The sequence below is a fragment of the Acanthaster planci genome, linkage group LG06 (genome assembly GCF_054643075.1).
Source record: "Acanthaster planci isolate LZ-2023a linkage group LG06, COTS_SCS, whole genome shotgun sequence".
NCBI classification, from domain to species: domain Eukaryota; kingdom Metazoa; phylum Echinodermata; class Asteroidea; order Valvatida; family Acanthasteridae; genus Acanthaster; species Acanthaster planci.
The window spans coordinates 21,408,366-21,421,547 of NC_141782.1; the positions used below are offsets into that span (position 1 = coordinate 21,408,366).

General features: G+C 39.9%; 2 protein-coding genes across 6 annotated transcripts in view; one reads left to right on the forward strand and one right to left on the reverse strand.

The window, feature by feature from the left end:
• ap1g1 (adaptor related protein complex 1 subunit gamma 1) overlaps positions 1–6,004 on the forward strand; it is a 32,491-nt gene extending 26,487 nt beyond the window's left edge. For all 5 annotated transcript variants that reach the window (XM_087137638.1, XM_022250979.2, XM_087137640.1 and 2 more), the window contains one exon: positions 1,730–6,004. In XM_087137638.1, coding sequence (XP_086993764.1) covers positions 1,730–1,930 — 201 coding nt within the window. In that variant the 3' untranslated portion in view covers positions 1,931–6,004. The remainder of the gene's footprint in view (positions 1–1,729) is intronic.
• On the reverse strand, positions 5,077–13,153 carry sdr39u1 (short chain dehydrogenase/reductase family 39U member 1). Its single transcript, XM_022250990.2, has 6 exons — positions 12,160–13,153; positions 10,760–10,866; positions 9,658–9,740; positions 9,402–9,523; positions 8,248–8,397; positions 5,077–7,491 (listed from the first exon to the last, which is right to left on the reverse strand). The coding sequence occupies exons 1-6, from the start codon at positions 12,173–12,175 to the stop codon at positions 7,082–7,084; spliced, it is 888 nt and encodes a 295-aa protein (XP_022106682.2). The 5' UTR covers positions 12,176–13,153; the 3' UTR covers positions 5,077–7,081.
• Between the last annotated feature and the right edge of the window lie 29 nt (positions 13,154–13,182).

The following is a 13,182-nucleotide window of genomic DNA, read 5'->3' on the forward strand; positions in this document are numbered from 1 at the left end:
GTGTAAGTATATGGCAATGATCCAGCAAAAATCTGTTTCAGAGAAATGTTTCCAGATAGCAAATTTGGGGTTCACAATTTGAGCATGAAAATATGCAACCTGAAACATGTCTTCCTGGATTTATATCAAAGCAGAAGCGCCCTCACTTGTCCAGAAATGCTCGGTCAATTTTTAACCCTAACCCTCCTGAATCCTTCACCTGTTGGAGGATTGAGGAGGGTTAGGGTTAATGTTTGAAAAAGGGGCACCGTTCAGTTCACGTAACTCAAAAAAGATGTCAAACAGTCTTCATACATGGAGGAAGAGTACAGTGATACACAAAAAGTGATTCTAAGAAAAATCTATTTCCTGGATCCCTTACTAACCACTTACCGCCGGGGTACCCGACACATAGTTTTTATAAGCGTGGCCGGGACAAAGGGAACTGGGCCTTGTAACAAAAGACAGTACTCGTAACAAAAGACCAGGCTTTTCAAGATGTATATTTTTTTGCATTAGGGAGATGTTAATGTTATATAACAGGTTGTGCCCTTACCCAACATATAAATTGATAAAAAGCCACCAAACAGTCATTTTTGTGGGTTTTAACGTTCATTAATTTAAATGATGAATTTTTGAAGAATGTTGAAAACTGAAAATCTTGAAAATGTCCCGTATGTGTGCACTGCATTTTTCAAACCATGCGGCAGCAAGTGGTTAACTGATAAAAATGTCATCATCATTGAAGCAAGACATTGAAGGGGGAGGTTTGTCGGTTATCATGGGGCAACGTTTTGTTTTTAAAGTTCCACAAAAATATAGTTCATTTCACTCTCCACAGACATGAGAGCTTTCAGATTTTCCTCTGATAAAAAGACCTTTTAAAAAAAAATTAAAAGTATGATTTTACAAAGAAATGTATTTTCAGGGCAGACAGTGGGGAACTCAAAAGTATTCCCCTTCAGTTTCAGGCCTTTCATCAAAATGTTAACCACTTGCTCCCGGGTGCTTTTAAAAATGCATTGCACACATACGGAAGATTTTCAGGATTTTTAGTTTTTAAAATCCTTCAAAACTTCATCATTTCATTTAATGGACGTTAGCACCCACACAAATGACTGTTTGATGGCTACTCTAAACTGACGGGCAACTTTCAGTGACTCCTGAGTATTTTAGCCAGGCCTGTAAAGAGAGTCTAGAATTGCAGGATGTTGCGTAATTTCCTTTGTCCAAGGTGCATGCGAGGGGTGTCTTCAAATGCGGCTGGATTAGCATGCAGCGGTGCTGTGTTGCTCATCAATGGGGCCCTAGAGCACTTTTGTCCACGGTGCTAATCCGCGGGTGTGCTTTGCTCAAAACAGTGGTATACTGTTTAAAAACAGTGACGGATTGCCTTCGAAAAATACAAGCCGAAAAACGATGGCAATTCCCAGTAGCAGGTTTTTTGTTCGAAGTACGGTCTTTTGTTACACAGACCAGCTCTTTTGCCCCATTTCGGGCACCTCGGCTCTACGTATAAACCCATGGTGCTCAAAACGGAGTTCTCCGGCAGCAAGATAATAGCATCCCTGCTTTTAAGTTTGGCTTCACATGTTGTTCAGCAAAATATTTATGCCAAAGTTAAGTTTGCATTTTTATAGTAAAATCATAGTATGTCTGAGTGTTAAATGAAATTTATCTTCAGTCCTCTTGACTGTTGATGACATTTTTGCATGCAAATGACATGAATTGGATCTCCTCTCACTTGCAGACATTCCAACTCGAACTCTTGACGCCTTCGGGCGACGTGATCCCGCCCAACAACTCGGGTGCCGTCACACAGACCATCAAAGTCACCAACCCAACCCGTCAGGCTATGCGCATGCGCTACAAGATGGCTTTCACCATAATTGGACAAACCATCCAAGACCAAGGCGAAGTCAGCAACTTCCCCCCGACCCTGTTCTCATAGCAGGACGCGGATTTCTTCCTCCGGCCTTTGTTTCTTTGGCATAGCTAGGTAGGACGTTAGATAGTGCAATTATGCTGAACCAAGATCCAACAGCGGTAGAATCTCTTTGCCCCCTTGGCTTGGATAAGCTTAAGGGACTCGTCAGCAGCTCCATCAAAAGGAGGAATAAGGGGGGACAATTGCGTTTCGAATTTTGAAGTATCAAGGAACAAGGTTGAATGAGGTTTCCATTGATGAGAACCTGATCGTTTAACTGTAATTGGCACTGTTGGTTATTTGATACACTGTTATAGGGAATGTGAAAGCAGATTGTGGTGAACACCCTAATCGTCTATGAAAGTGGGGGAATAGGAAGAAATGCACTACCAGCTGCTCAGCAATTCAGCAGCTGGTGGTATGTTCATTCCTTATTTCGATGGAGCTGGTAAGGAATGACATCGCATAAATTTCTTTAAATACTGCAAAATATACAATACACTCTTGTAAAAAATAACACCATGGTTTACTGCTTCACACGTGTAACTGAAAACATATTCCTTACAAAACTAAATTCTCCGATTTCAGTATGATTTTGCACACACCTATGGAGTAGGGTTAAAGTTAGTTTGAAAACCCGCATTGGTTTGTTCAAGTTGTGTACATTTCCCTTTGGGAAAAATGTGGCTTGCCCATCATTGAGAATTTGACAAACTCCCATTTATGTCACAGTTTAAATCTAGTATCTGTAATTCTTAACTGCCCCCTAGTTTGGAACAGCAAGCTAGTGAAGGACTGTTTGGCATTGCATTTCACGTACTCAAATCTGAGATGGGATAAAATTTACTTGTCTTTTATTCAGTGGTCATGGTGGTCTGGTTCCTTGAGGGCAACAGAAGTAATGAACTGATTCCAAAATACTTACGTTGGTACCAGACTTCACTGGCACACTCTTCGGAGTAATCCATCAGAGTTACTAATACATCAACATATTAATGTAATGGTGAGCTTCAGGTTGATTGACAGAGAATTTGGACACCATCTACTGTGTGACGTTTAAGAAGTTTTCAAATATTCCATTTTTTTTCTTTCCATTGAAAAGAAATGCTTGTAATGTTGACACTGTTTAGTAGGTATCTTAGAAGAGGTCGCTTGCTTGTCACAAACGTTGCCAGTTAATTTGTTGTGTAGTCAGCTCAACCTCAACATATGACCAGTGGACTAACTTTGGAAGTCCAGGTCACCAAGTTTCTACAAATGTGGTAAAGTACAGGAATTAAGAGCTTTTTTACAGTTAATGAAATCGTCTCTACATGCAGAAGTTGTGTCTTTCCTCTAGTGTTCTTGTCTTTCTTTCATCGGTATCTGGCATTTGTCGGTATAATTTGGTGCATTTGACATACTTTCATTGGTGATTCGTGGGTTGAAATACCAAAATGTTCAAATGTGCAAGTGCTGGTTACTGAATCCCGTTGTGTCCATATGTAGGACTAACACCCCCCACCCCCGGGTGTGGGTTTGGCATGTTTTTTGACACATTGTTACAACCTAAAATTTTTCTTACCTTCAAAGTCCTATTTGTCCATTTTTGGGGGTATTCACCTAATCACTTTTTATGCTTTGGATCAATTACCTGTCTCCAAGTCAAAGGTTCTGTGACCTGTTTATCTGTTAATGTCATCCAGTTTTGAAAACAATATTTCACACACAAATGTTCCGTGTGTAGCTTCACTTCAGAGACCTGCTTCAACCTCTCAACAACCAGTGACATGATACATGTTACTTGTGTAGCACTGAAGTTGTGTTTTGCTGGTTGTGTAGTTAATGTATCAGTCTTTTCACTTCCATTGCAGATTTTCTCTCAGTTTTTGAGTAGCCTGATATTGTACTTGTAGGTTTACTGTCTCCATCAAACAAGAGATCCCCCTGTCTGTTTAGGAGCTGACAGGAATGAGATCCAAGACGTTGTGAGGATTGGGTTGAAAGACATTTGTAAAATGAATAATTGAAGTGGGACTGAGTTCTTGCCACTTTTTGAAATGGAAAAAGTGGCCACCTCTCTGCCAATTTCAAATTTCTCTCTGGCAGAAAATTAGTTCTCAAATTTTTTTTGTTCATTGCTAGTAATAAAGCAAGAATTGGTTGCAGAATTTAATGGTATCGTGGCCTGATGGAATAAATGGTTTGTGAATCCGTATCTTGAGTAAAAGATCTGGTACCAGTACATTCTTAACCTTGAATTCTTCAAACTGAAAAATTGTTACTGATGTGTATGATTCACGGCAAGTATTCACAAAGCAACCCAAGAGACAAGCAGCCTCCGTGTACTGTCTTTGAATGGCAAAAAAAGACAAGCCATTCCTGACAAGGCAGCTGATGTGTGAGGCTTGCTCCCAGATTCACATGATGCAAACAACCAACAGTTTGAGGAAAAAAGATACTAGACATTACTTAGAGTTAAGTTACAAATAGCCTATACATCTTGGTGTCTTGAAAGACTCACTTGACCACAAGATGCTCTGAGTAATTACCTGTATGTGTCAAAGTTTATTTTTTCTGTGTTTATAGTGTAATTAGGATTTGTACGATGATACAAATTGATGTGAATGTGAAATGGCTATTTTGTATTGTGTAAATTCATTGATTACTTCAGTATCCAGGACAGCTATGAAATAGCTGTCGGCTACTTGGCCACATGTAAATTGCTCAAGTGACTGTCATTCACTGTTTGTAGTTCATTCATGGAAAGAAGCTCCAATTCTTCAAATGTCCCACTGTATACTTTGGGAAGGATTTGATAAATAACACATTGTAATCGTGCAGGTTTGGCTTGAAATACATTTGTTGGAATGTATTTATGAAGATGTCAAATCATGCATTCATTCTCTGTCTTGACCCCCCTCCAAAAAAGTCATGATATGAAGAAAAGACCTCATCTGCATTCAAGGCTGGCACCAGTTATGCACCAGCAAGCTTTGAGATCTTTATGTCCTTCGGGAACCAGACAGGCACGACCACCACTTTCTTAACCCTAACCCTACATAATACTACAAATTACTACATGTACTTGTTGTTAAATGTAGTACTGAGCGCTGTCGCTTGTAAGAGGACATGACTTTATTGTTCTGTGAAGCCATAAGATACAATAGAAAAGACAATGTACCATACAGTGCTGTGGCACTATGAATGCATGGCTTTATTGTTCTCTGTACAAGTAACAATGGAAGTAACCTAGCCAGAAGTAGTAATTTGTAGCGCTAGGTCCTTCAGGCTCAGACTATTACTTAGTATTTTGTAATACAGTGTAGTGTAAGCCAAACAATATGCTTGGCGGTTAGGGTTAAAACATCCATTCGCTGTGATTATTTTGTACTTAGAAATCCCCCCTTATGTTTACTTTATTGCATTGGTATGTTATTTTACAATTACCAGTCATGAGATTTCTTGTTTCCACAGATTTTCTGTAAGCCAACAAAACAAAACACAGCCTGCTTGACTTGCTCAAAGAAGGTTTGTGCATTGTCTTGGCTTTATACAGAGAACGTAAAAGTTTTAATTGGCTATTAACTATTAAATAATTGTATGTAAATACTCTTTAATATATGAATATTCCTTGTGGCTGGTGATATGTGTAAAAGTGTAAAGCGGTTTGGATTGGGGCTATTTTGGCGGAGGGATCTCTTGAAAAAAAATTGCATTTTGTAGACAGACTTATGATCAGTTGTATTCATAATTAGACAAATGTGATTATTAAAATCAATTCTGGAAGTAATGTTTGCTGAAAACAGGGCACACAGCAATGTGATGATCCACATTGGAATTCAAGTAGGTGCAGCATTTAACATTTTTTGTACCCAAAAGACAATTGCTAAAACATTTCTAGTAAACTGTTTAGTCAATATATAAAGTATTATGAATCCTTTTAAGAGGAAAGTCTGTGTTTTACCACTTATAAACCTCATCAGTGGTACACTTGAGGACAAAACTTGCACAGTTATGTTACTAATTATGATGATTGATTTATCATTAAAACGTTTATTTTATGTACAAAATAATAGACTTGAAATAAAGTAAATATGATGAAGCAAACCAATAAAATGAGGACATTCCTGTTTTGTTTCATTTTTTGTATTTTGATGCCACAAGTTTTAGAGTGAAAATTTGGACAGAAATGTACAAAGCGGCAAAGACAAAATCTTACATTTTCACTTAAACTGCCTGAAAACTAGCGGCAAACTGTTTTTAGGCTTTGTGTATCATTTTGTAAATAGAGTACAAGAAATAACTTGAGATTTAAAATAGAACGTGACACAAAAATTGCAACTGCTGGGGTTTGAACTACAATTTGGCTGGAAGATACTATCACTGGATTTACAAGAAATTATTCTTTATTTGTTGGGGAAAAAATGGATTTGTAATAAAAAATAAGCAGATACCGTGCATGATATGGGGCCGATGGGTACCCCCATGTCCATTCCCTATACGCACTCTAGACTATTGTTACCTAACACATCCCCCCTAGAAGTCTGTACAGAATTCCTGAGATTCCGATCAAACAATGACCAACACAAAGGCTGGGGGGGTTCCCTCCACCCCATATCTTGCATCATATGAATAAGCAGAAATGAACAGATGAGTTTAAAACTTAACAAGCTTGCTATATGCAAGCATTGCAAAATGCAATTTGTCTCTTCCAGTTCGCCATCTTTTTTAACTCGCAGATAGCACAGATAGCCACAAGTAGGATCTTATCACAGACTAGCCACCTTGCAATAGCATCAGTCAAGACAGGCCAAAGGAAGAGATGTTGAGTCAAATACCCTCAGCGTCAAAATGATGACTGCTGACTAGCTTCTGAGGGGAAGGCAGTACATTGTGCTCAAGCATCCTGCTTGTTAAAACATGCTAGGGCGATTCCGAAGACAGACTTAGCCAAGCCAGAGGACTTGTGACCAATTTGAACACTGAACTGTTGCTTCAACACTACATTTAGAGCAAACAGTACTTCTCCATTAGCAATCTGAAATTGAAATCAAGCTTCAGAAGATCAAGCCACAGTAATAAGTGATCACTGTAAGTCGAAGCTGCAATATTGCAAGAAGCCCAGCAATTAAAGAAAGAGCACTTTTGTGTGTGTGTGGTTTTTTATTTTGGTTCTCTCAACATATCAGCTATTCAGCTTGTGATATTTTTCAGGGCTTTTTCAATAGTGGGGAACTGAAATTCATACCCACATTCCAGAGTTTGTTTTGGAAGCACTTTCTGCCCATCCAGAAGCATCGCAGCCCTCTCCGTTCCAAAAGCCAAGTTGATGGCAAAACTGGGCACAGGCAAGATGGTTGGCCGGCACAGCACCGACCCAAACGCCTTGGTGAATTCTCGGTTGGTGATGGGTGTTGGGGCCACTCCGTTCAGGATCGACGGGGGATCAGGGCTCTCGATGGCATGGACAAAGATGCCAGCTATGTCGTCGATGTGAATCCAGGCAAAGTACTGGCTACCAGACCCCATGACGCCACCGACTCCAAGCCAGAAGGGCCAGATCATTTGCTGAATGGCACCTCCATCGCGACCAAGAACAACACCTAGGCAAAATGAGAAAATAACATCAGAACGTTGAAGACAACATATTTATTCCTTTTGAGATAGAGAACTCTCTTGCCATCAATGAAATTCTGCATTTTTACCAGGGACAATGACCTTATGCTTAACAGACATTTTTTTGGTGAGCAAGATTTGATATTTGGTTTCATATATGTTAACCCCTTGACGACGGGAATTTCTTTGAGAGCTGACTCCAAGAATTCCAGCCTCGCTTGGCCACGAAGGCCACCTGCCAAACCGCAAATTCTCGGTTTGTGGCTCTGCGTACTCTGCACGCTTTGAATTACACAGTGAAAAGGCTCATTGTTCGGTGGCATGCGGCTCTACTCACCCTTCCACATTCCCGCTGCCTCTTTTCAAAGTGGGGACTGTTGTGAAGCTCGTGATTATGATGCAAAATGGGTCTTTTCATTTCTGGGCTACGCACAAAGACCAATTACGATATACACAAGAGCCAGGGTATACCTTGTTTCACCGTGTTCGCTCGAGCGTGGGCCGAGAATAATAGCTGAAAAGCGGGCTGAGGATCTCAATTTTTACGGCAGCTATAGCCGCTTCCCGCCGCGAAGGGGTTAAGCACAACATGCAATATCAATGTGTTTTAGGCAGGTATACAAATACATTGATGACTTTGAATAAAAGTATTCTCTGAGATCAAATTAAGGTCATCCTTCAGCATCTATAATCTAAGATTTCTCATCATGAGCCACTGCAGTGTGATAATACACTCCAATCACCTGTTCGTACGATCACCTGCTTGACGTGGCTATGGCTGTCCGGTAGCTTAGCACTGTTCTCCCACACTGTGCAGAGTCTAGACAGGAAATCAGCATCCCCACCAGGACTGTCCTCTGTGTACTCCGCTGTCAAGCTGGGTGGGTAGTAGCCTACAAGAAAGGAGGAACAGAATCAGGTGGAAAGGAGAAATGGAAGTGGTACAGTGCTGTACTTGAGACCACATCATCACTGGAACCCTGGCCAAACAAACAAGATCTCCCATCTGAATTCAAAGTCACAAGGTGTTTGAACGAACTGTAACAGAGGTATTCCTGAGTCACTGCTGACCCTGGTGCTTGTTGAATACTGATCCCATGAATGGTCTTTGAGTAGGATCTTGATGTAATGGTGTGGCTTAAACACTTTATGTGTATGCAAATTGGGACAGAGAAATGATCCGAGAGGCATAAAACTGGAACATGAGACAAAGTATTGAAGGGGCCTCTTTAGTTCGCATCATCCATTAGCCAAGTTTTGGTGTCCTTCGACCAACTGATCCAGGTCTTTGTGAAACAAACATGGCCAAGCCCATAACATGCATCAATGTAGCTGGCAATATAATGAAATTAAACAGCTCTCTGACCCCAACCCCATTCGGCTGGGTAACAGTGGGTATGTTTCTCAAAAGCATGGTAGGTCATTCTTTTACACACACCCCTCTTCGAAATGGTCAACAAACATCCACGGTGCCCCCATGAAGAGTTTTATATCATGTAAATTTCCTGTGAGTGTCATCAAGTGTGGCTGTAGTTTAGTCAGTTACTTGAGTAGATGAATTACGACAGAAGAATTTAATGCAATGTCCAACAGAATAACTTGTGATTTGACCTAAGACTGGCTGGCTTGTGACGGACTTTGAGGATCTGTAATTGTGACTTGATTACAACCAAGCACAAAAGCTGCTCGATGTGTGTTTGCGAGTCTAACTACACTGAAAGTCCAGATTGGAACTAGCTGGTGGAACAACAAAAGGGGCAAATACCATGTGACATGCTTCGGCCAATCAAGACAGAGCATCTAACGAATGAAGTGAGGTACCAATGGGCATGGCACACCATTTTACCAAAGACAAAAAAGAATGAACATTGCATGTCACATCCTCATCCATACTCACCAACACCCGAAGTTGATACAAAGACCTTGGGTGGTTTACTAGCTTCTGTGATTGCCTTGGCAAGTGCTGCTGTAGTCTTCACACGGCTGTCAGTCACCTCTTGCTTGAATGATTCTGTCCACCTTGGAAAACACAACCAAAAAAATGTCAACAGGCATCTGCATTAGAGTTAGGCAGTTCTGTCATCCTTTTTTAGCAGAACATACCTCATGTATTTTATATGTAAAGGTTGTCAGAAAAACCCTCCCACACTTACCTTTTCAGAGGGTTGAGGATATTTTCTCCAGATAAACTGACGACTGCATCACATTCTGGTAACCCGTCTTCACGTAACTGGTCCTGGGTGCAAGAAATTTGATTGAATGATACAAAACTTATACTCTCTACCACTGATAAATCCAAGATCATTTTATGTCTTGAAAATTTTGTGTAAAATCTACATCTTTAATGTTCTTTGGTAATGGTACCTTTGAATCAGTTGACAAGTTAGAGCAACGGTCACAGACCCAGATGAAATAGGTGATTACCCTAGCATCATCAGTGAAAATCCATTTCTCTTCCAACTGTTTCCTTAAGCAGATAAACCCACTGGAACTGGGATGCAATTATGACAGGTACTTTGGTATCAAGTGACCTACACGTCATTATAGTGAAAAATATTACTTTCCAAAAATAAAGCGTTTCATCAGGCCTGTCTTTCACTACATCGGCGTCTGAACAGAAATAAATGCCTAATCACATACATATACAGAATCACAGACAAATGATGAACCAACCCTTCTCTAGTCCCCATCTCCTTACAGGACATTGGACATTGGTTTTTTAGACCATCTCACAGCGAGTGAGGGGACTCGGAGTACGGGGGGAGTATTCTTGTGACCAGTGGTGATGGATTTGATAACCCTCCCCAGAACTCAGCTTTTCAATGCCCAATTTGTTGATAACTTGGAAAGCGACATGAGAGTAAAGACGTTCCTTAATAGGAATAATATGAATGTTTCAACTCAAATACAATCAACTGAAGTTCAGGGCCAGAGCCAGCCTACTTGCACCGATCACAGCAGCGGAAAGGTATACATGTCTGGCAGACCTCTCTTGAAAAATGGATGTCGTTCCAAAAACAGTATGTTCAATTTGCAGAAAATTTGTCAAAGTGACCACAAAGGGATACTGACAAAACTCAATAGGGCTCAGCTTGTGAAAAAAATGTACTCCAGCAACATCTGAAAAAATGCCTCTTTTCAGGGCAGCAAGCAACCGATAACATAATGTTTTTCCTTGACAAAATTTTGTGAAACTAGACCAGATTAATCATTCTAAGAACCCTGTAGAGACAGTGAAGACAAACCAAAACCAACCCAAGTGATCTTATCCTTTCCTGCTGTCCTTGAAACAAGCATTACTCCATGCCCCCTCTGGAGAAGTAACCTCCTGATGGCTGTTCCAATAAAGCCACTGCCTCCTCCTAAGTTGCAGGAAATAATTATGGTATGGATCTTCATTATTGACGTTACCGTAGAATACGGGTCATTCACAATAGTGCACCTCCAAGAGTTTGCAATGCATTGGCCAATCACAATGCGCAGGAACTGTCGACCGTTTCCAATTAAGCACGCATTAGGTTGACAAATGTCGTGCACTGTGATTGACCAACGCATTGCAAACTCTTGGAGACACACTAAATTATTGTGAAATGCCCACACTGCATCAGTGCATCTTTTTAAATATTGTACAATTACATAGCAGGCCTATACAAAAATGGATTCGATAAATATGCAAAATCTGCAAAAAAAGATAACTCAATCATGTACAAAGTTCCATCTATAGCATTAGCAGAATGGGGTTTTCTGATGGTGTGGCTCACTCACACATGGTGATACATACACGTACCGTGTTTGAAGGTCTATAAATTTCCTTAAATAAATTGGTAAGCCAACAGACTCTACAAATCACCTTTTTTAACATTTGGACATGGTCAGGCGACCTACCCAACCATGTCCAAATGTTAAAAAAGGCAATTTGTGGAGTCCAAGTAAGTCACTCGGACTAAGCCAACTGGTATCATAACTGCTTTTACTGTCAAATTTCTGTAGCTGCTGATTTCAAGTCACAGGTCTGCAGATTTCGCATGGGTGTGCTTATTTACAACAGAATTATCTTTAAGCCTACATTCTCAAGGTCAGAAATTTGTGCCGACCAGGAGCATGCTGGTTGGACATTTTAAGAATGGTTTAAGAACAGGATACGGGCAAAGATTTCCAAACATTGATATCACTTATTTTTCTCTTTAGAAATTCTTTGACCAGTAAAAAAGTTCCATACTCGGAACACCAATTTAAGTTGAACTTTGAAGCAGCCTATAGCTTATCAGACATCTGACCAAGAGTGAAAAACATCCCTGAACATTAGAGTTGAAGTCAAATTTAGCACTGAAAATGCTGATCTATTAACATGATTAATTTATTCAGAAAACGCTTTGAAGTTTTCAGACCAATCTCAATCCCACAGCCCTGGGTTTGTGCACAGGGACAGGTGTCAAGTGGTGTCTGGGCATGGAACTCTTTCCAGACATGCCTTAAAAACGGGGTGAAATTTTCATGAAATTGATGCAGCTAGCCTATTTTAATGTGCCCATATGGAGGAGTTTGCATTATTACCGAGCGCTCGACCCCAGTAAAAGTTTCCTTTCTTCTTTTTCCTCCCTGATCCATGCTTTAGATTTCGAAAAATCGACTTTAAGAAATTAAGATATGCTTACCTAATAAGACGAACATGATGGATCTTCTAAAATTAGAGGGCTACCGACTTAGATGTACGTCTGTGTGGGCTACGGCGCACTGCAGCATGTGCATGGAGCTAGCACGGCACTGTTTACGCAACACCAAAACAAAACTGCTGTTTGATGCGCACAAAAACACACTGCCTTAATACACGACTGTTTCGTGAGCGTGTGCATTCTCAACATTTCTCTTACTAAGAGCAGAAGGGATGCGAGTTTAACTTGGTCTTCAGCAGGTGTTTGGAAGTGAAAGGATAAAAACAACTTTCTTCTCAGTTTCTGTTTAAATCCTGTCAAGTTTAAGCACATTTTTGGAAACAGTGTGTTGGGGTAGGGCAACAAAGTTTTGGTTTCGACAATCGAGCTTTTGTATGCAGAAACCAGTTGTTAATTTTGACATTTGAAAACAAATGCAAGGAAATGAAATGAGATAATTCACTGGGAAAAACTTGGATTCTTTCCAGGTGAGGAAAATTTTAATGTACGTCAAATGAACACACAAAATAGGCACATATATACTACTCAAAAAATTTTTTATATTTTTTGTTTGTCTAGATGGTGTTCTCATTGGTATAAAAAATTTTTTAAATGTTTCAAAAATCAAATTCAAATTTTCAGCAGGAAAATATCTCATATGTAAAAAGTATACACAAAATAAAAAGTGGTCCTGAACTTTTTTTGAGGAGTGTATTTTCTAAAGAGGTTAGATTTCCAGATATTCATTCTATCACTAATTATCTCTTGTTTTGAGTGACAAGTCCAGGATCTGTCAGCAGCAGTGGCGTATCAAGCACTTGCGGGGGGGGGCTTAATAAAGAAATCAATAAATTTATTTATCATATATAGTTTTTCCTGGCCAAATTCATCATCTTTGCACAAGAATTAGCGACAGTTTCAGTCCAGTTAGCACAAACTAGATTTGACAATCTAGATCACCATGCAAAGAGCAAAATTGATCATTCAATTTCATTCTAAGAGCATACAATTGCACAATCTTGTTAT

What these genes read in the sequence shown, in the direction of transcription:
- sdr39u1 (XM_022250990.2), bottom strand. An exon ending in GAAAGGATAAGATCACTTGG is followed by an intron (nt 9,741 to 10,759) that starts GTTGGTTTTGGT and finishes TCTTGCACCCAG; the next exon opens with GACCAGTTACGTGAAGACGG. An exon ending in TGTATCAACTTCGGGTGTTG is followed by an intron (nt 8,398 to 9,401) that starts GTGAGTATGGAT and finishes CCTTTCTTGTAG; the next exon opens with GCTACTACCCACCCAGCTTG.